This window comes from Athene cunicularia (genome assembly GCF_003259725.1).
Source record: "Athene cunicularia isolate RWA chromosome 4 unlocalized genomic scaffold, athCun1 chr4_part2, whole genome shotgun sequence".
In the NCBI taxonomy this organism is placed as follows: Eukaryota; Metazoa; Chordata; class Aves; order Strigiformes; family Strigidae; genus Athene; species Athene cunicularia.
This window is the reverse complement of record NW_020799099.1, coordinates 26,890,953-26,915,153: the sequence shown is the minus strand read 5'-3', so window position 1 is coordinate 26,915,153 and position 24,201 is coordinate 26,890,953. Positions and strand designations below refer to the sequence as shown.

The window sequence follows — 24,201 nt, the reverse complement described above, 5'->3', positions numbered from 1 at the left end:
TAATTTCTACAGACTTCAAAACCTGCTAAGGAAACAACTGAAATCAGAACCAGAATCTTTAGAGTGAGCCAAAAGAAATGCTTTGATTGCCCATATATTTTCTTTTCTGATTATTATCAGCAAACTTCTTGAGACTGAGTTTTCTCATCCTGATTTGGAATGGGGGGAAAAAAAAAAAAAAAAAATCGAGATTCTCCCATCTTCTTTCTTTTTTCTAATTATTTCTGCTCCAGGAAGAATATGGTCATGTGACCATAACTTCAGAAGTGGTTCCCTCTTGGTAAAGTTGCAGTATATTTGCCTCACCATTTTTTCCTCTATCATCAGGGCAATATGTTTGCAGTTCACACCAAAAGAAAATTCACTCACTCATAGGAAATTGAGCCTAATCTCTACAAATCACTGTGTCTATAAACTCTTCAGATCTATAATTCACTAGGAGATCCTTTTTGATCAATCAATTTGCTATTTTCTGTGGATGATTATTTTTATGACATGGTGTATAACTTTGATAAATCAAGTCAAACCACAAAAAGGTATGTGTCAATTGTAATGAAATTAAACAATATTTTTGGGTCTTCTGAAAAAATCTTATCTAGTAAGGCACAGAACTTCATCAGGATTATGTCCCAGTACTTCTACAAAACATTTATATTGACAAACTTTGTAATTTCTGCTTTTCCCTGTATCATTAGTAAGTAATCATAATTTTCTTTAGTTGATGTAGAAATTCAAGTGGTGTGCAAATTATATTGTTTTGCTGAAGGCTTTAAGTCAAATATCCATTTCATTATGCTTCTGAGAATCTAAGCAATTATCAAAAGGGTTTAAATTTTGTTCCCAATAATACTGGTTTACTTGATGTGTTAGCTTAACATGACATGCAAACATACATACACTTCACATTTCTAGTACCTGCTGTGCTATCAAGTGACATGCTTTAAAACACCTTAATCTGATTTCTTTACACACATTTAATTTATTATAGTATTGTTTACAAACTTTCATATAAATTTTAATATTAATCATAAACTGTATTATGTAACTAATTCTAACACAACATATACATCTCATATCAGGTTATTAAAAAAAAGGAGTAGAAAAATATCAGTTCAATACCTCATGCTGACTAGGACATCTCCATCCCGAAATATAAAAAGAAGAATATTTTCTTGTGTGACGTCATGGAAGTTAGCATTTTTTTCATTTGCAAAGAATAAGTCTGGCTTCCAAAGACATTTAAACATAGTTGGGTCCACTGTCAGTGTATCTGAACCTCTCCAGTCATTGGGCAGTTTGAGTCTGGGGTCATTCCACTTCTGTCTTAGAAATATGTTGACTCTGTAATCCTGATGGGAAGAATACATACATATTAGACTAGAAAAAATCTATCCAAAAACCCATGGAGAAGGAAAGCCATTCAATCATACTCTGGAGAAACAATTTATGCCCTGATTTTTCAATCACAAAGATAGTAATCACTATTCAAATGACATTAATAAGTGTTGTTTAACAGACTTTATCACAAATAGGTAGATTATGTCTTATGTTTTGAATATAGTTACCATCTTTGAAAAAAGGACCGAATTGCGCCCCCCAATATAATTTTTTCATCCCCTCAATAGTATCCCCATGTTACCTAGGGATAGAGAAAAGCATGCAGCAGGGCAGAGGGAGGCCATAGCTTGACTACACTAAATTGCTGCAGGCAGCAGGCACGATATCACTTCTACCAGGATATCCAGCTTATTCTCCATTTGGTTAAGTGGCACACTGATGGCAAAATATCACACTATAAATGCAGAAAACAGACCAGGTAGAAAATAGATTTTACACTACACACCCTGAACACAGCCTCCGACCTTGTAACAGTGATTTGGGACTATTTTGGTAACTGAGGAAAACTGATACCAGCTTGTAACACAAGTATTGTGGTAGCATGTATGAAAGCAGAAACAGAACAGGTCTCAAAGGGACAAAATCAAGGCTTTACAAAGAGGAAACTTCCTTCTGGATTCAGCAGGACTCCTGCTCAAAGATGTACAGTAGTAGAGCCATGCTCAATGTGAACCTCATTTTGCCTTCAGGAACCGGAGCATGTGTCTCAGGGCAAAATGATACCCACAGGCGTTCTGTCCTTAGTGAAAGCTGTGTGCATCCAAAGGAAAAATCTGACCCAGTATGTCAGTTATAATTTTTCAGTTCTACCTCTAAGTCTCTTTGCTTTTTACAATTACATTTAAGCCCGTGCCTCTTTCTTATGTATATGTAAACTAGGCAGATCACATACAGAAAAAGAATAAAGGTATTGCTGAAATAAAATTTTACCACAAATAAACCAAAATTCCATATGTAAAATAACTTCTATCTCCAGTCTTCCTAGTTGTCTTCTATGGTGTGTTGCTTTTCCGTGAATGTCTATTAGGTACAAAGCATCTTGATTTAAGGGCTGTGTCTTTCGAAGCAGTGAAAACATTGCCACTTCTTTAAAATTATAACAAAATGCTAGAAATCCATGGGTGAAGGTTCTCAACATATTTTTGGTTTGTCAAGGTATTCTGCATAACAATAATATTATAATTTTATAAAGTTTTTTATCTTACATGTTAATGCACTCTTACACATTTTTCTGTTGACACAATTTGAGTTCTCTTGTCGTACTTACTACAGTGTACACATTTACAGTCCAAAGCAAGTGCCGTGTTGAGACAGTCATGCTAACTAAAACAGGAAGGAGTTCACCTGGCTAAGAACTCATGTAGAATAATTTACCCTGTTGAATTACCCTGTTAATTAGAATAAGGTACCCACTTTCCTATGTCCAGTCCACCTGTCAGATCATTACAGCATTGTAAGGAAAAACAAAGCATCAAAACTAAGTAGAAAGAACTGAGGCAGTATTTATTAATATGCAATAGTTCTGAGACATAATTTACTTGTTGGCAGTCTGGTTTTGAAGAAATATATGCAGTCTGACTTATTTATACAAAGACCTATATTATCTTGTCAAAGTATAAAATAACAGCTAATATGAAGTGATTATGTAATGGAAGACTCTCATAGAGAAGCTTTAGAGCAGGAAGAAATTCAGGTCATTATCTCACTGTGCTGGCTTTGTGTACCACAACACCCAGAAAGCATCTTTTCAATTATATGTATATAATTGAATTTTTACTTTACTTGCTTCTTGCTGAAGTTCCCATTCCATATGCACTTCTTGTCTCAGTAAAAACAATTGATTTAAACCATATGAGACAAATACTATATATAATTCATGCCCACAAGCATTACACTACTCATTACACCAAAATTAATTTCCCCATAAACTAGTGCATTACCCAAATTTTAACAAAATACGATGCCTTCTCCAAGCCACAGGCAAATGATAAGCAGTGTCCAACACTTGCCTTCAGCTTACCCAGTCAGAAGAAGATGTTTATATCACTGAAAAGCAGAATGCACTGGCAAAATAAGAATTGGAAGTGGATGTTATTTTACTTATTTCCTTGCTCTATTACAAATTAATTTAAATATACCAAACAGTGGTATGTTGTGACATTTAAATGTGTTCCTATTTAAGTCAATGGAAGAAAAAGCTCATTAATCTAAAATAGGTAGGTTCAGACCTACCCAAATGTCTAGAAACTTTTGTCAGGGGTACTTGAAGAGGAAGGCCACCACATACTTGAGGCAATATAGAAAATGTGGAAGGAAGCAAAGAGATGTCAGGATACAAAAGAGTGGCTAGACAGATAATGATGTTCAGAAGGGCTCCTCAGAAGAATATGAACTATTAGAGCATCTGGCAGCAGTATAGACTATGATCTGGTATAAATCTATTTTGAAAGAAGTCTACAACCAGTCCTCTCAAGTTTGGGCGATGAATTTTAAGATTCGGTATGTGCACTTCAATTAGGTTCAATAGGGGCTGGAGAATTGGTCTGCATGAAGTAAATGGTCTTCCTCCTATACATTTTACAAATGTTCTTTGAATATTGTAGAAGAGTCAAACAGCAGTTTAAAAGAAACCAGCGGCAGGGAGTGGGTTCATCATCTTTGAAGCTAGGAGGACCTTGCAGGTAAAAAGAACCACAGAAGTATACTACAGGGCTTTGTTTTCCCATGAAACTCCAATAGAAGGCAAGTTTTTTTCAGAGAGTTTGAAAGGGGAGGCATTCTAGGACATATTTCAAATGCAACCTACTAAACAGTAGGCACGTGGCCAGAAAAACTCAGGCCAGAAACCAGGCATAGCCAATACATCTCACTCTGAAAACTGGAGCACATAGAAGATCATAAAAGGCTTTTTCTGCAGGAACTGCACTCATGCAAAGAAAAGAAGCATAATAGCACTGTCTTTTAATAAAGTAGAAAATGGAATTTTTAAGATTAAGAAAAATGAACTTTCCTTTATATATATATTAAAAAGACCTTTTTTTCAAGGTTTTAAAATAAAGTAGAAGGAAGTGCTGTTTTACCATAGGAGTCAGTGAAGAAAGGTTACCTGGCAACTACAAATCTTGAATATAGATTCTGTAGACAGCGAGTCAGATCAACAGCACAGCTAAAATATTATAGCACTATGGGTATTTATACTGGAAAGAATCAATCCCTAGTGATCCTTAACTGGTCATCCAGACTGTAACAGTTTCTAAATGTGACATAATCGCTATGTTATCCCACAAATCTGCAGTCTAAAAAAATATCTGCAAAATCAGAAGCAGAGTTCACATAGGGATCCTAGACAAGTAGTCTAATGAGCTAGAAGGAAACAAGTTACAGGATTCAAGATAAAGGGAACTTCCTGGAAGGTAGCAGCTCTCGATAAGCTCTTCTCTATGTCACCTGTTCAAATTATTATTCTCTCAGTAGTTAACTCATTTTTTGTTTAGTTTTTCCAGGTAATTTTTTTGATCAGTATGTGAAAATGTCACAATTCTCTCAAGCATTCAACAATACAAGATGAACACTATCCTCTCTAGACACAGAGCGAACATTTGCCCTTCAGTTTCTTCACAAGGGCTTGATTAAAGCAATAAAGGCTTCTGGGCATAGGATCCACACTATGGGTCCTATTTTGCTTCAAACCAATATTACTTCAAATCTGTTGATGCTTTTCTATACCAAAATTCCCTTCTCTCTTAAACCATGTGAAGTCTACTTCAATGGGTAGACTTCACTTGGGTTTTTTTGTTGAGGATGAGTCAACTGCATAGCTAAGAATGCGATCATCACAGGACCAGAAGGACAGAAAGCGAAAAATAATTGAAAATAATTTTATGGGATTCCTGAAATATGTGAGGAACCATCAGAACCAGCCACCATGATATAAACGCAAGGGACACTGTGGGAGCCTGTTAGACATTCCAGACATTAAGCCCAGAGTTGGCTATTTCAGAGGGTGCACCTTGTTGAAGATATTTTCTTCTGCATCTCTTTTAACATCCTGCTGAACAAAAGGAGATCAGCATGCCGAATGCCCTTTTCTCACCGGCACTCTACACGTTTGTTGGGGTTTCTATCACCACCTCAGTTACAATCACCTGGCACTCATGGTTATTTTTCCCCACCTTTCCATCACTCATGGCTAAAACAGGATGCTTTATATCCACATAAATTTTGCAAAAAAACCTACAAATTCAGCTATTACAGTCCGAAGTGGCTACAGAGCCAAGAATCATCATGACCCTGCATCAACTGAAACACTTAGAAATATATTATTTCAAAAATTCTGGTATCAGTAATGATATCAATCCAACCAGTTTAGTAGCTTCTGGTATCTTTAGACAACCAAGAAATCAATATTCCTCATAATTCACACCAATGCCTGAGACAGCAGAGATGCAGACAGCCACTCTCTTCTCCAACACTGAAGAACCTTTTTCAGCAGTTCTGTTACTGCCCGAAAATGTCTCTCCCTTCTGAATGCAAGAGGGCCCTCCAATCCTTCACAAACTTGGTGCCTCAGCTCCAGGAAACTCTCCTTGTGATTCTGGGTGTACAAGCTTTTTCACAGTCTAAGGGACTTGCTTCTACTGTTTGGTTCACTACCCAGACCATCTGAAGGCAAGTATCAGCCTGTCCCCAAGAAAGCAGTGGTTTCTGGATGTCCTTAGGACCCAGTGTCCACTACAGCAGGAAGAGTTTCCCGAGTGATATATGGAAGAACACATTGACCATTTCTTTTGTCAGTGCTTCCTGTGATACATTGAGGCAAACATGAAGTAATCCAAACTTCACATAAACATGCTTAGCTATCATGGTGATTGGCTGGATGTAGAAATCTAAATAAAAGCATAAATTAAAGTAAGAATGGTGTCTGAAATACACCATTCACACTCTGAAATACAGAGAATGACTTATCTTACAGAACATCCTAGTAACTTTGTGAGTGACCATATCAGGAATTCAGAGACGGGCATACATATGTTGTAGAGAGCATACTTAATTTGGGAGAAGGAAGCACACCCCTTACATTCATGTTTTGTTACTATTTGGATCTGGGTGAACTGTAAAAAAACCTCTGTAAAAGTCACATTTTAAAGCATGCAATAAATATCAGAAACTTGAAAGGGCCATCTGGTCTAATATACCTGCCATCTTGGACACTTATCTCACTCCCTCTTTCCTGCTCCTCCTCTCCGACCCTCTTTAAACTTCAGTCCCCTTTTTGTTTTCAGAAATAAATCTCAGGGTATCTTCAGCATATTTACATTCTTTGTTTTAATATCACTTCCCACTAATGCCATTAGTCGACTTACTATCATTTGCAATCAAATCTAAATCTTTATTCACTCCTAGTTAAAGAAACAGAAATTTCTGGCCAAGCTGTTCAAAAGCAATTTCAGTCATCACATATGTTTAAATTTGAGTGGCTCTGCTATCCTACTGAAATGTAATTAGGGTATTGTGTAAGCTGGTTCTGAATTTTAAGTGGGTACTTCTACTGACAACAAAATGTGGTTTATTATTTATTAGTCATATTATCGTTTATTCTTCATTATGGGCAATAATGCTTCCTTGGTCACAACATTAAAAAAAGCAGCCTCATTTTGGGAACTGCCTCAATGTTTTCCATGTAGCAGATCACCAATTATTTCTAAATGAGCTCAGAACTCCCTCTCTAAGTGCATATCCTTACTGTTGCTTCCCCTATACTGGCAAGACTCGGTGTACTCCCCTCCTTTTTACAGAAAAGAAAAACCAGATTGGTCAGAACATCTTCAGCAATTAAATTAAACTTTTGACAATATTTTTGACTGTATTTATTGGAAATACCATTGCAAAAAAGATCTTCAAGTCCCCGAGCAGTGGAAAAGGCTTTGCTGAAATTACTTCTTATTTTGAAATAGATTTTATTTGCTAAGAAAACAAAAAAAAATATCAAAATTGTAATGAGGATTATTTGGTGCTGTTATTCACATGTTGAAATTTTCTGATTCAACTGGAAACATACTTTTAAAAACTTCACTCAGTTTGTCTCTCTCACATAGTAAATAAACATGAGTGAGAATATGATCATTGATGGTCTACTCCTTTATTTCTCCATGATTTACTGCTATCCTCAGATCTACATAAAATAGAGAACCCATATGCCTCAGCCTTATGCACGTATGTTCTTTTTCTCACATATCCAGCCCTAGTATTTTCTTTAGTAATACACCAAGAAACCTACACATTAACTCACAGGAAGATTACTTAATTCATACTACCAAATGTGTTCTTCCCCTGAACTTAATAACTTATGGAAATAATTGTATTTCTTACATCTTAGAAACCATGGATTTCCTCTCATGTACATCAGATTCTGAAAGCTATAACTATCCATGGACAAATATAGAGTGAAATAGGTTAATAGGTTTATGGCCTAAAGCACAGTCAGTCTATCACTAACCCCATTAGCTCAATTCTCAGTGTCTACAATTATAACAATAATGTCTACTTTATAGTTTGTAATCCTCAGCCTGAAATTTCATAAAAAAATCTCCACATGTGCTATATATTAACTTCATTTTAGTCTTACCATAGTTGTCTCTTGAATTGACCCAAAGCTGTTAATGAAGATGTTGACTGCAACATCAACTGGAATTCCTTTAAAAAAAAAAAAAAAAGATTTCTAGTGAACTGCACAATCCAGTAAAGGTACGTTAGCCTTCATTTAAAGATCCTTATATAGGTATCAAAATGTGAAATTTTTTTATAGGGTCATACGACTATCTTTTCCAGTTACTATACACAAAGTTTTCAAAAGCTGTGGTTTAATCTATTTCCATTGAAAGCCAATAGAAATCACAAAAAATATTTTCAACCTAGTGATAAGAAAACAGAAAAAAAAAAAATCCTTAGTCCAGAGTGCTAAATTTAAAACATTTCATAAATCATAAATCTGAATAATTTCCAAATTCCATGATTTTCTGTTATCACAGAATGCACAATCCAGTATGACTTTTGCACACAGTGTAATGGATGGAGGCAATTCACACTTCCAGCGGTGGACACTTTTAACTTTTAATTTAAAGGTCATAATGATGTTCTACCATCCCAAATTACCTGACTATGATTTATGAAGAGATATTTACTTTAATGTAGGAGGATACTTTGTGCAAGTCAAGTACATAACTGTAAAGTATGAATACAGGCAGATAAAATTCGTTACATGCAGCTTTCAGTTATCTAGCCTTGGTGTAGGAGAGGTGGAAAGCTGCTCCATTTCACAGTGGTTACCAATTTGCCAAGAAAAATTTCTAGAAGCCAACAGCTGTGAAGATATTAAGATGGCCTGGAATTTTCGCTCTTTTCCACAGCCAGGATTCCTGTAGTTGAAGAGGGATGGTGTGACAGCTGCTACATCTGCCCTCTGTCACCCTGTGGGAACTGATTGGCAGTCATTTAATCTGGTGTTTACAGAGAGTTATCACGAAGCATGGAGAAGTGGCCTGACAGTTGTGAGAACTAATTATGGTCCACGAGTTTTATTTAGCGCCTCTGTGTTGAGAGTGTCAGTATGTACACTAGATGCATGTATCTGATCTCATTTACAGTTACAAGTACTTAATTCAGTGGGTTTCTTCCTGTTTTCAGCAACAAAAGAGATGTTAGGAATATATGAAGACTATTTTGACAGAGTAAGCAAATGCCTCATCTAATAGTTTGCTTGTCTGCAATAAATATTTCAGTGTACGTTTTAGACAACAGTTCAAACTCATTCTCTTGGTTCACCAGAAAATCACTAAGATAAAATTCCACTTTTTTAGTTAAACCAGTTTGTGGGTTTTTTTTTTAAATCAGACCAATTAAGTGTGATGTTTTTGGTTATACAATAAGCATAATACTCTATTTAATGTCTGATGAATGTGATAGAGCACCCACCACACTACTAGTAGCCAGATCTCTTCCAGATTTGAATAGGAAATGCCATCCAAGAAAATCACTCATGTGTGAGGAACATTTTAACACAGGCAAACCACTTGTCAGAATATGTTCTTTTTCTTCCACCTCCCCGTGAGCTAACATTACATATCCTCCCTTTTCCTTCCATCTTGATTTTTACCAGACTGCTAGCAGTGTTATCAAAAATCTAAAGAAATCTGCAACAAGCTTAGTGATTACAAGCTGATCATCCTGAAGAACAGGTACAGCAGAGGCTGGATGTTTATTCTTTGTGACAAAGCTCAGCATATGAATGCTGAAAACATATAACTGTGATTCTACAGAGAATAAGGAAGAAGCAGGACACTTGCTGAGAACTGATCTTAGTACATTTATAAAACTTAGTTAAACAGAACATCTGAAAATGGACTCTTCAAAAGCACAATAAATATAATTTCCAAATTTCTCATACTATTGATATGCATATTAAAATATCTCTCAATGTAGATATAATTAAATGTAAGTTTTAAAATGAAAGAACAGATTTATGTAAACTGCACCAGTGTCTGTAATGTTAAAGTCTATGTCTTTTTCCAGCAGGGAAATAATCTTGGTAAGTGTAATTTACAGCTGTATAAGTTACTAGAGGCTTTCTGCATATGTAAGGCAATCATATTTGCCTACATGGAAGATTCCTAGAGCATCTGACTACCAGGGAGACATTTTGAAGTCAGAGAAGGTGTTTAAATTCATTACCTATTTGATATCCTGGTGTGTAAACTGTATTACTAACATAACTTTAAAGGATTTAATAACTGCATAGTTTCCAAATAGTGATATTGTTGACCCCAAATTTTATAAAGTCATCTTAAAGGATGTCTTAGAGAATTTTGATTCTTTAAAATACTGTAAAGCGGAGATACTGCTAAAGTCTAACTAAATTTTAGGAATAAAAATACATTTTTAAAACTTATTCTATAAAATCTAATTCTACCTTTAAAAATATTTTATAAAATAATACTAATAATAAAGTATCACATATTGTTATGATAATCCTAACAGATTTCTTTTCAGCCCAAAAAGGTAAATATCTTCCGCAGTTTCACACTATCTAGGGAAATTCCCATTTAAAAACCACAAAAATATATATAAGTTGTGAATATTATCTCTATATAAATTTCTGTGTGTGAAAAGAACAAAAGTTAACTTCCAAAGATTAAAAGAAAGGCTGAAATATGTGACAAACCTTTGAAATTAGGCCTTATCCTGGGATCATAACTGAGCAATAACCTATTCAAGATATTGCTGGTAGAATTAACAGGTACTCTTGCAAGGTCTTCAGCTGATTGCTGGCTGTAAAAAAAAGGTGCATTAGTTATCATTAAGGCAGAAAAAACTGTGTGCTTAAACTTAAGCGATTTTAAAGTAATTCTATAACTGACATTTCACAAGCAAAATACGTTCAGTACACACTCTTCCTTTCCTTGTGATGTTTCAGTATTTTTCAAGAAACCATAACAAATGCAAAAGCTCTCCTATATACTCTTAACTGCGTAAATAAACTGCAATTCGCTAATTGTTCCTTTCCGTCCTAACATAAATATCCAGAGGGAAATGATTTCTTCATCAGTAGAAAGCAGCCACCCGAACTATTTTTAGTGACTGTCAGATTAGGAACATAAGTAAACTGACAACCACTTTGCAGGTGCCAAACCATGCAGAGGCTTTTGGCAGTCTCCTGCTCTTGCATGCCAGCACCAGCTATTCCACTGAGAGCTGGAGCTGTTGCATAATCTCATTGTCAAGTGCTAATGAAAGCTTTGTCACAGAAAATGAGGCCTTGGACTCTCCTCTGGTTTTGCAGGAGGAGCTTAAACATCTCCATTTACCTTGCTGTTATTATGCTGAGTGTTAAATTAAAATCATCGCTAAAAAACAACCTGTGAAAGGTAAATGTAGCTACACGAGTAACATGAAATTGAGTGTAATAAAAAGCATTAAGTGCGCATCAGTCCTCACCCCATGTACATTAAGCACCTAGAAGGCTGATAATGTCATGTAAATGAATTTGTATATTGTCTGTAGGACCTTCTCAGTGATGTTTTGAATCCTGTCTTGTAATCACTTTTCCATCCATTTTATGATGACTGCTGACTTTCTGTCATTATAATTTAGTAACCAAGATGCCATGTATTATAAAAACAAGTCAAACACCCTACATAGGCACAAGTCATATACATCAATACTATTACCTCTAAATGTTTTCCATAATCAGTATCAGCTGCTGTTGCCTCCTTTACCCAGTTTAATTTCTATTATTCATTATTCTTTCCCATATCAATGTCAGTTTGACAGATCTATGGGTTATTCTTTATAACACCTCAATTCAGTGCTAGTTTTCTTCTCATCCTTCAGTTTCCTTCACATCCTCTCTTCAATATTCAAACATTTACTGATGAAAATATTAACTCTCCAAAAGACTTGGCCAGTTTTAACAAAAAGGGTTGTATGAATACATCAGACCTCTTGATTTTAAGATGTCCAGTCACAGTATCTCCTGCTCAGCATATTCCTTATTGACTACAGGGAAAATAATTAATTAATGTCACCATTGCATGATACCACTGTTTGATTGAAAACTGGAGATGAGACCAAACCCTAGCCCTTGCAGAGCTTTTATGAATAACCCCACCTTTAAAATCAACTCTTTCAACTCAAACCCTAAGGGAAATAACAGGATCAACTGAACAAGATCTGCTGACTTGGCAGCATTTACTATGCATTCACAATGAGATTTAATCTCCTCAGTTAACATTCTACAGCTAAAAAGTTTATAAATAAAACTATGAAGGAGTTCCCAATTATCAAAAAACATGTCAACCACTTATGATAACATAACTGCATTTTATTCTATCATAGTCTCCCTGATACCCTTTGAGCATTTTTTACTTCAGAAGCAAAATAATCAGCTTTCTAATTTCCCTGTTGTATTTAGGATATTTCTGAAACCTAAACCTGCATATCTAACTATTTGCTTGCATTTGCTTGACACTATACATGAGGGAGATAAGTATGTCTAAACTCAGCTGTGACAGCAAATAACCACTCAGCTCCTTGAAATTTCAGACAATTTGCCAGTCATTAGCAGGATTAGTAAGAATTCTGAAGGCTACCCAAAGACGTAGCTACCAAAAAGTGCATATCCATGAGTATAGCTTAAACTATAACATGCAGGACAAAAATAACCTGTGGAGCAGCATTAAGTGGCTTCAGTACATAATTCTTCACCCATCTCTTGCAAATGCACTAAAGCCTCTGTGACATTTAATGACCACATAGGTGAACTATTTGTTCTATGAGAACTTTTCCAGAGATAAACGTTCCACTAAAAAAACAAGGAATTTGTTTTAGTAACATATGTTAACTTCCATTAGTATGTCCTTATTCTGTGTACAATAAACCTCTGCTAATTTAATATTAGAATGATAAAATAGCAATAGTTATAAATAACTAACCCCCCCCCCCATAATCCCTTTGAATAATTGATAAAATCACCTTCAAACAATTCTCCCAGGGTTGTGTTTATAGGTTTTTATAGTTGACTTTGATTGGATCATTATTCAAAAGAACTCATTTATTCCCTGAATTGGACAGGCAGTTGAACTAGATGATCACTGAAGGTCCAACCGAACTATTCTATTCTATTCTATTCTATTCTATTCTATTCTATTCTATTCTATTCTATTCTATTCTATTCTATTCTATTCTATTCTATTCTATTCCTGTAATTTTGACATTTGTGTTCAGTTTTCAGTTATTACCTTTACCAATGAACAGGTTGCTGCAGAAATATCATAAACCAGCTTTGTATGGGTTTTTTTTGCAGTTACTACTAATTGTACAATAGGAAAACATAATGTTAAGATTATTTTCCATTTTATTGCAGGAACAAGACAGAAAAGAATGTTCATTTAACTATTAAAAAGGCATATTAAAAAGGCAGGCAAACTTTACCCTGTATTGTATCTGAAACAAAAATGTTCATGGCATTGTTTCCTTACAAGCTGCACATCTTAACATCTAAAACATCTACATTAGATGCCTACAGAAATTTTATCTATAAAAGGATGGTCTTCTGAACACAAGCAATAGGATTTCCTTCTAAATCATATATGCCCAATATTAAAGAAATATCAGAACAAAACCAAACAACAACTAATGAACAAACTTAAATCCTTTTTTTTTTTTATTTTCTGGATTATACAAAGAAGTTCATTAAATAGTGATGACAGTAATCTGAACCACATGGGATAACACAGACACATAAATTAAATACAGATGCTCATAAAATGCAATGAAAAAAGGAGGAAAGAAGTCTGAGAAACCAAATGAGTGAGCATCAAACAGCAAAAGAAAGCCTAATAGAGCTGACAGCTTTATTTGTCTCTTCAAGTGAGAGGAATAATGTAGTAGTTTCTGAGATCTGAGTTGCACTAAAGTATGTTAATACAAGTATCTGTTGAGGCTTGTTCAAAGGTCATCCATGAACTAGGCAAAGAAGATTAATTCTACTGGGAATACAGTAATGGGATGAAGAATGGGTGGCAGCACTGCTTTCTGACAAAGAATATCATAATCACATCTTACACAAGTTGTTGGGTAGTGTTTTGAACTTATACAAGTGTGATGCACACACTTTTATCCTCATTTACATAAGAACCAAGTAAAATACAACAGTGCATAAGAACCAAGTAAAATACAACAGCACTGTCTGTTTTGAGTTGGGAAAAGAAGCACAGAGAGTCAGTAATTGCTATTTTTTAATTTGAATGAAATGGTTGGAATAGCTACTGGAAAAAAAGTTCTGCTGAGTATCAGTTATATTTTCACTATGGTCTTTTACAGCATGCTGTCATTGAATTGCCATCATTGAATAGGACTTATGTGACTAAACTTCATCACAAGGACTGAATTTCCTTCAGAGACCCTTGCTGATCAAAATGCCTAAATTGCCCCTGCAAATCAATAAACCGTATGTGTAGCTTTTGGTGAGGTAAGAGGTTATGCCATTTTCAGAGTGATAGATGAGCAGAATGAAATAACAAAACAGTGAATGGGAAGGGTTAAGTGATTGGAGAAACAGGCTGGGACTATTCTTGCTACCAAGATATTTACCTAAAGCCACTACCACCCACCCCTGCTCAATTGGTCATTCTGGAATGAATTAATGATAGGCAAATGTGTAGACTCCATAAGAGAAAAAGAATTTGAGCTGCGATCTCCCTTCCTAAAAGAAGCTGTCTGATTGCCATATAACACTCACACCGGTTGAGAAGTTACTTACCAATTCTTATTTTGCCTACAATTTTCACATTTGTGAAAAGATGATAACTAGTCTAAGATTTCCCTTAGATTTCCACCAGTTACTGCATTAATTGTAATTTTATACATTTATTTCAGCTTGCACTGAATGCATGCAGAGCTGCTGTAAAGCATTAGAAAATGGAAATGTGGCAGCATTCTTCACAGTAATTGATGAGTTCTAAGTAAGATACGGTGAATACCAATGGGTAAGGCAACAGCAGTCTCACAGTTGCTAAAAAGGGAATTTAAAACCAAGTAATAGTTAAGCTAGAAATTGCCTTAAGAAGAATTTTGCCTAAATAATAATTTTTTAAAAAGCCCATAAAAACCCCCAAACCAAATTATGTTTTCTCAAAAAAAAAAAAAAAAAAAAAAAAGAGAGAAACTATTCTCAAAAGTGTTCTCCAAAGTCCTCTTAAAAGCCAGAAAGAAAACAAAGTACAGTTAGTTTTTCAGCCTGACACCTCTGTGGCATATGACTGGCCACTCTCCAGTCTTTGGGAGGTTATTTCTTGTAACACTGATGAATAAAAGTGTGACTAAGTACTGTATTTCACAGGATATGCAGTAAGGTGTCCATCTCCTCTTCCACTGCAGCTGTACACATTTTATCACTGCCTTTGAAGAACATAGTTAACATTTAAAATTGATGTCAACAGATAATTATTTTCATAATTCATTAACTAAGATCAAGAGGTGTAGATAAGCATGGTTAAAAAAAAAAAAAGCATATATTACACTTTGTTTAAAATTTATATAGATTCCTTACATTTGTGTTAAGCAAATGTGTCAAAAGACATTTTATCTCTCTTTGAGCTATCATGAAATTTAGTCTCTCAGTGCTCACCGAAGTTACAAGGAGTCTTTATCACGGGAAGTGTTACATGAATATAATTGGAGAAAGGAATTTAAACAATAATCTACACAAGTGGGAAGGGAAAATTTTGCTGGTATTTAAATTCATCTACTGCCCTGATCCCAGTTCTTCAGATCCCATTATGCTGAAGTATCTCTCACTTTGGAAGAGAACATGAATATACTTTTAACTTAGGGCATGACAATCAGTGAAAAAAAAAATAATAAAAGCACATCACAGGGAAGTATTCACACAGCATCTTACGCTGCAGTCCAGACAGGCATGCAGCATGCTTATTCTAGTGCTGGTCTTTGCTTAGAGCTCATAGCTTGTATAATGTAGCATCAAGTTTTGCCTTTGCATAGTCCGAGACTACTGTCGAACAGATAAAATTATATATCCTAACTCATACTGCTCAGTTATTTCCAACCAAATTTCCTATATAATGCTGAAACAACAGATTTTAGTACAGTTTATCTAGTCTATGTGATGGAAACTGACAATCATATAACATGGCAGTATATGTCTGAGAATGCTAAAAATAAGTTTTGAGAAACACAGTATCTCACCATACATTGCAAGTACTATTTCCCTGATATAAATAATCAGTATTCTGATTTGCAGGCATTTGATTTTCTGAGTGCTATAATTGAAAGCCTAAAAACAGGTTAACAGAAATTAAAAAGATACTATATAATTCTTTTGAGTGATGTCTATTATCCCCAGTATCCTTAATAGCTACATTTCTAAACTGTACCTGGTGACATCTCCATTACAATTACAATTACGATGCCTCCAATGTGAAGTAATATCACTCAAATTACATTAAAACTATGGAATTTAGAATAACTGTTTATGTGTCCTCACAATTGCAGTTGATAGCTGAACACCTAAAATAGGTATGTAACTTCAGTACCTAAATTTGGAGGTAATCCAGTGTGGTAAACAAAGAGAAAGTTTCCTTCATAGCAGAATTTGAAACAGAAACCTAGATTGGGCACCTTGAACTGTGAACTCTGAATTGTGCAGGTGAGATAATTCATCTTTCATCTCCTGCTTTAGGTCGACCAAAGAACACAGTCTCCTAATATGGTCATGTAAACAACCTTTCTGAAGTTGGGTGGTGTGAATAGCTCAGTGTCACTTCTTCAGTTCTTGTCTATCAAAAACCTCTAAGTGCAGCTTTGGTTTCACATTCAACATTGCCAGTGCTGGACACCTCAAGGAGCTGTAACTTTACCACATGGTTGTAGTGTCTCATCACTACAGTGTTCAGAATGGAGTAAACGCTGCCCACTGAGAGGGTGAATTACCCTACCATGCTTAATTATTGTTTTACAAGAGAACTTAGGTTTTGCTTATATAGCTTTATCTGTTACTCCCCAGCATGTTTATCCACTCTGAAAACAAATTCCCAAACCTCCTGGAATGTGGCCCTCTCTGTCCAGGATCACAGCTTTTCATGAGAGTTACATGCTACAGCATAATTAAACCATTGGCCAACTGCTGTTACTATGGGGCAAAAGAATTTTTATAGGAACCAGTCCTGGGCTCTGCAAGGTACTTATCTTCAGAATGACTGTGAGATGTAACTGTCTCCACAACCAAATTCAGGCTTTTCTTTCAACTTCTTTCCATCTTCTCCCACAAACTGTATCACTCCTCCCATCAGTGCTATTTGAGAGTCTTACATCTCTATGCTTTCTGTAACACTGTCATAAGCAAAATTCCCTCTCCTTATAAATTCATTTGTCTAGAGATATTGCAAGTAGTTTTGAGTAGAGACCCTCTGGGCTACTAAGGATTGTGAGGATAATAGTAGCAGCTCACACATCATAAAATAACTGAAGTATTTATTATGATGTAACAAAAGGAAAAACATTTTTCAGCAGTGCTCTCAGAAGAAGTCACAGCTAGGTATCCAGCATGTTTACCAGAAACCGGTATTACGAGGAATTATGAATAAGTTAATAAGAAGTAATACAGCTGATGGATAGTCTACAATCAACAAGGAGATTAAGCGACTAAATCCATCTGTAGCTATATCAAAATCATCTTCTGTATTCAGTATAGTGAATTTCAAAATATGCTTTGTAAACAGAAAACTATAATCCACAAAATTCTTAATCTATTTCTTGAAGAGGTGGACCTGGTTTGGGGTTTTTTAAAGTATTTTCCATGGAGACAAAAGGCAACAGTTTTGTTAAAGCTTTATATTTTATGGTACTATGCATCCGTGGAAGCCAGCTTCTGAGATTTATGCTGCAGTACTTCCTATTATAGGATTTTAAGACTAATATATCAATTTCTTTGTTAATCAACAAACATTCAGGAATCAGACACAAGTATAATTACTCTATGTTTCATGTGGAAAGCCTGAGGTAAGAAGGAAAATGATCTAAATGTAAAACGTGAACTCTTACATCTGTTCTGAGCAAGCATTAAATCAAAACAAGAACCAAGTGATTAAGCATCAGCTTCATGAAACCCCTCGATAAAAAAGCTGGGAAAAATAGTTTCAGAAATAAATAAAAATAAGATGGCCAGTCAAGCCACTATCACACAATGCACTGAGTGGTACAGCATTATGTCACAAGTAAGAGGTTTTGCTCTAAGATACAAAATAGAATTTTCCTAATTAAAGGAAGCAAGTATCTGTTTATGAGACAATAATGAACTTTTTATGGGGTTTCTAAGCAGTTTGTTTTCAGCTTATTCTAATAGTAGTTAATTTCATGCCAGAGGGGCACATTTGGCAAAAGGCTTGTATTCTGGAGACCCATAAAAGGAAAAGCTCAAGTATGCTTGGTTTCCATATGAGCAAATTCATGCTAAAGTGCCAAATCAGTCTTATAAACATCCATTTCTTAACATCAGACTAAGGAACTCAAGCAGTAACATCGGATTCAGCATAAATCTTTCCTGAAAAATTCTTTGCATACATTTGAATTTCATTATAAAGTTCATACAGAGAAGACTGTTCCTTATGGAATTACCAGTATGCTTTTTTTGCTCTCAGGGAGGCAAAATTTAGCTTTTCAACTGTTATAAGGAAACAAAAGGCTTTTTTTTTTTTTTTTTTGCAGTTAAGCTTTACATTTTATTGCACCAGTAACTTCTGCAAATTAAAGGTAGATTAAGATTTTAACTTATAAATGTATGTTTTCATTGGGAATCTCTACCATTCAATTTTATAAAAGTTTCAAGATCCTGTTTATTTTCTTTAAAAAAGATACAGTGAAGTCTTCTAAAATATTTCTTTTGTGATTTACTAGCAAATTTTTCATTCAACCACTTCCTTTGAGACTATTTTTGGTCAGCCCTGATGGTGTCACTTAATTCCCACTCCACTGCATTGTGTTTTGGTTTGTTTCTGAGGAAAGATTCCTTTTTTTTTTCCACTGGAAAAAAAAATATTAAGAGTAGGCAGCCTTTTTTATAATGCAGAGTGTCACCAAGTCAAGAAGTTTTGTAAAGATTATTAAAAAAATGCCATATTAAGAGTAGGCAGCCTTTTTTATAATGCAGAGTGTCAACAAGTCAAAAAGTTTTGTAAAGATTATTAAAAAAATGCCAGTGATTGAAAGTTTGTCATCACTAGCCTGAGTTAGGAGAGCATTAGATAATTTCTCTGCAAGACAGAAGTGACTTTCATTGCTCATTCACATAAGAGGTGTCCTAGATGTCAGCCACAAAAACAGCAGTCCTGCAACCTCGCTATTATGAGTGGTTATCTCTCAAGCTGTGAACTTCAGCCAAGTAAGATATAGACAACTTGTTCATCATTCAGAAAATCCAGCAGGGCGTATTGCTACGCCAGTTAATTCTAGCTAGCAACACTGTGCATGTGATACATCAGACAAATACTGGATTCAGCTAGCATTTTCATAGAAAGCTTCAACTTGCTGGAACATAAAAGTATCACTTTGAAAATTACAGCATTTATTCAATGCTTTTCAAGTATGTTGGTGATGAATTACATCATATTTAATGGTTGTAATGTCAAGTGGTATGAAAAAGAACAGGGTACCAAGAAATAATGTTCATAAGAGAAAAACAACAAAAAAATACAGCCACTTATCAAGATAAAATGACATCAATGTTTGGAATTCTAATTAAGACCAAGTCAAGAATAGGGGGAAATGCTGGCTGCTTTGACAAGGCCATGGAATATCTGAATTCCGTTCCCAGCAGTGTAACTCACTTTCCAAGGACTTCCGTGCTGATGCCTGTCTTGGGAACTATCACATTTCTCTCCTTGCTACAAATCCTCATGGTAGCTCACACCAAAAGCTCCATTCAGAGCTCAGCTTAAGGATTCAAAGGGGATAAAATAGGTAGGGGTCATTTCAGATGAGTTATGATCACATTTGAGACAATATTTAAAAAGAGTGGGAACTTTTAAAAGTGTTATTCAAACATTGCTTCTGTCTGGTTATTCTACCTTTTTTTTTTTTTTTTCCTGTGGAAAAAGGTTATTAATGTTAAACAGCCAGTCTTATCTTCCAGTCTTCTTATTTTATGGTCAAAGAATAAATGTGTTTTAAATTTGTCTAAACAATTTTATCATTTCAGGCATAGTGCTTTTCTATGATAATTGGCGATGTATTGTATTCCATCAATATTTTCCTCAGGTATTTACACCATAACACTAAAAAGATGAGCAAGGCTGGCCAAGGAAATAACAAAAAAGGCACTCACAAATAAAACTTTTGCATTGTCCTATGGATCCTAGTCTGAAATGTGGTAGGTATTAGAAAGAGGAAGTATTTTTAACATCAGGCAATACAGGTCTCCTGAATACATTCTCTATTCATCTGGGCAATCTCATATTTTAATTTCTGTATTTTCACAGAGAGATTACTCCATAAGGGCATGTTTTATAGCAACAGTCAATCCACCTCCATAAAAGTCACAGTACTGTAAATCATTGATGCAAGATGCTGAAGACCTAAGTTCTAGTCACGTGCAATAAGAATATGTTTAGGACAAGCCTTCTCTTACAGAACTAAGCTGACCACAAACTGAATTTCAGTACAACAGTTCTGCACCCTCCTTGCTTTTCTGAGTACACCTGCAACACGATGCTAGACAGCATAGCACTATGGGACTACATTACCGTGTCCCCATAAATAGCAAGGCACTGGGTTGGAATCTGCCATAAAGAAAGAAACAATTTATTATGGCTTAGATTTTTCTTGTGATTAAAACACAGGACCTGCTAAAGAAGAAACACACTCACTGATAGAACTTAGCTATGATGCTGGTCAAACCCTCTTCCTCACATTCCCACCCCAAACCACATTCTTTCAGCAGAACCTTCACCTTCTATTTCAATTGCCATGTAATTTCCACTGTTAAAACTACGGCAGCATTGCCGTCATACAAAAGCATAAAAGAAGGAACATACGATGGACATAGATATTGCTTCTTTTTCCCCTTTCCTTTCTTTGAAGACTTCTCTTTGGAATAGACCTCTTCAACCCATAAGGAGAATGAGATGAAAAAGAAAACCGCTAGTAAGAACTTCATCTTGAAGAGGAACCTTTGGTCACAGGCAAAAGAAAAGAAAGAGGTTTATGTTAGTAAGGCTAGATATGGCAAATGGGAACACAAACCTTCAAAGAGTAAACAAATGTTTGTTTTTAAAGTTTGATCTTAACTGCCTTGAGAGACAGCATCTGTTGAGGTGTACCTCTGATACGGTACCGACTTTGACAATTTTCTGAAAGTCAAGAAGCTTCCCAGAGTTAAGGGACTGACAGTGAGGGACAGATTTAAGTGCAGGTTTGCTCCAGTGTGTTGAAGAAATAAAAGGCTGCCTAACTCAAAATCCTCAGAAAAGTGGAAACAGAATTCCTCACCAAAAAGGTAATGTATCAACTGCATTAAATACGGTTAAATGAGACCAACCGGTCATCTAGCAAGAACTGCAGGTCCTCTATGACCCTACACAGACCAGACAGCAATCATTGCTGGAGACGGGCAGCGACGGGAGGTGCGGATAAGTGGCGCGGGGAGGGGGTCGCGGGGTGGGGAGAGCATCATCCGGTCCCTGGAGGTGTCGAAAAATGTCTTAAGAGTTGACCGGAACAAGGGAATATTAGCGGAGAGGGGCTGAGTAGGATGAGAAGAAGACAGGATACAGTGCTGCATAAATTACACATATATATATGCAGATATTTAGTCAATAGTTACAGTTGCTTCATTTAAAAAGTCAAACTTCCCCTGTGAAAAAGCAAGAAGGATTGTTTTGGGGATAGACTCGTGGCCTTGTTACAAAGGGTGCTGGTTTTCACAACTTAAAAATAGAGACCTAATGGAATGGAAATCTCATACCTGAAATTCTTTCTGGAGGTCCGTGTATCTCATGCTTATAGAAATACAGGTACATGCTGAACTTCTTGCTTGTATCATCCGTTTGAACTCAGTTGTGGAAATGAACAGACATCATTATACAGCTGAGCAGTCCTAGGTTAGCAAATGCCCACCCTCCCATTATAGTTCAAAGGCCTCATCTCTCATACGTCTCACATTCTTTATAGGGACCCAGTCACTGAAAATCATGACAGTTTCCATATCTTTTTTTATCTTCCAGCCTTATTTCTTATCACTCCTAGCATCCACTGCCAGAGCATCAGTCTGCAGTATGATGATCCACCTGGTCTGTGGATCCCCCACTCCATGGCCAGGGGGTTGGAACTAGATGATCTTTAAGGTCCCTTCCAACCCAAACCACTCTGAGATTCTATGATTCATTCTACAAAAGAGCAGCATCACCTGAAGAATACTTTTTATTCTTCAGAATGGATCCAATGGTTAAGTCTAATATATCAATGGACACTTTTGCCAATGTCCTGTAATCCTCATCATGCTTCTGTGTGAAGCTCTATTGGGGTTTGGAATATAATATAATGGCAGATAAAAAGTAAAGAAAGTCATGTCTTTGGCAAATGAGAAATAAGTGAGCTCATGACCTGGTGCATAATCCATGGCAGGCAGCAAGTAGCATGTAGATTCCATAATACCCAAATGCTGAGTAGTCTCAGCTCCACCTTCTGAGCAATGTTTCTGTCCTAACTGAATTCTAGATGCAGTCTGAGGACAATTCCATGCCCTTCAGAATTTGCTGCCATATGGTATACATATACTGCCATATACATATATACATATGCATGTCTCTATAGATACATGCATACAGATACAAAAATCTACTGCTATGGGTCATTTTAAGACCACAGGTATCTCAAGACACACTTTTCCAGCTGAAACACAGGAACTTGCAAATTAAACAAACTGAAGTTTTTTTCCTGAAAAGAAAGCCCAGGGGCTTCTGAAATGCTGTGGTTTCAACCCCAAACCCCAAATTAAGGTTGACATATGGGTGATTCGCCCAGCCCTTCACAAAGAGGGGGTGAGTTCACCTTTAAGCTTCTCTCCAGGGTGGTGCCGGCCTGGCAGGGAGAGCCATGAGGTAAATGAGCCCCAGGTGTCCCACATTAAGTAAGCAAAGGTCAGGTGTCCCACTTAGGGATAAAAGCTGGAACCATTTGCAGGGAGTGGGGAGTGTTTGTCTGTGAGGTTAGATCTCCATTGGGATAGGTTTCTATTTCCCAGCTTTTTTAACTGCTCCTTTAAAAGCCCATTCATTTATTAAATTAATCCTGCAGCCTGTGGATAGTATGGAACATGGAGGATCCATTGAATGTTATGCTGCTCTGCATATTGCTGTACAAATTTATTTTGGAAATGGGACCCATTATCAGTTTGTATTTGTAAGGTGATGCCATAGTATAGGATCACTATATCTATGGTAGAGGTAGTACTATAGTGTGTGGCTTTTCTTCAGGGATAAGCAATCAAGTATCCTGAATATGTGTCAACTGCAGTGCAGATGTATTTGCACCCTCGGTCCTGGGGTAAAGGGCCAATATAGTCCATCTGTCAGATTTGTCCTGGCAATTTCCCCTCTTCCCAATTCTCCTTTTATGATGTTTGGTCCTGGGTGCTTATGAGTATGCTGGCACACAGGGCATTGGACAATTATTGTTTTGATCATATCCAGTGACATAACTATCCCATGCTCTTGGGCCTACTTGTAAGTGGCCTTTTCCCCAAGATGCCCACATTTCTGGTGTGCCCATTTTGCCAAGCCTTCATGGTCTCCTTCCTGAGGGAACTCCATTCCGGCTTGGGAAATCTTTGCCCGGTTATCAGTGACAGAATTGTAAAGACGCTCAAGTGAATTTAAATTACTGTGAGAATCTACATGGAATACTGTCACCTTGGTTCTTTGAAGCAATTCACAATATCTTTCCATATTGCCTTTCCCCAGACTGTTTTAGAATACATTTTCCAATCTTTGGCTACCCATCTTGGCAGCCAAGTAGCCAATCCATTTGCCACTGACCAAGAATTGGTGTATAGGTGACAGCTTCCCATGACACTCTCTCCATGAAGAAAAAAAGGTAAGCTTATTTTTTAAAAACCCTTCTAAACTTTATCTCAGGAACAGAAACCAACATTCTGTAGTTGTTCTAGAAAGACTGGCTTAAATGTGTTTGAGACCAGGTACCCACGGATTGCCATTTCCATTTTCCTACAATTTTGTT

General features: G+C 36.1%; 1 protein-coding gene across 2 annotated transcripts in view; it reads right to left on the bottom strand.

The window, feature by feature from the left end:
• Positions 1-21,439, bottom strand: part of GLRB (glycine receptor beta) — a 49,351-nt gene extending 27,912 nt beyond the window's left edge. Inside the window, exons 1-4 of one of the 2 annotated variants that reach the window (XM_026847636.1) lie at positions 21,000-21,439; positions 10,616-10,722; positions 8,024-8,091; positions 1,120-1,349 (exon numbers count right to left, since the gene is read on the bottom strand). In XM_026847636.1, coding sequence (XP_026703437.1) covers positions 1,120-1,349; positions 8,024-8,091; positions 10,616-10,722; positions 21,000-21,121 — 527 coding nt within the window. In that variant the 5' untranslated portion in view covers positions 21,122-21,439. The remainder of the gene's footprint in view (positions 1-1,119; positions 1,350-8,023; positions 8,092-10,615; positions 10,723-20,999) is intronic. The other variant, XM_026847637.1, reaches the window with a different exon arrangement.
• Positions 21,440-24,201: the final 2,762 nt, after the last annotated feature.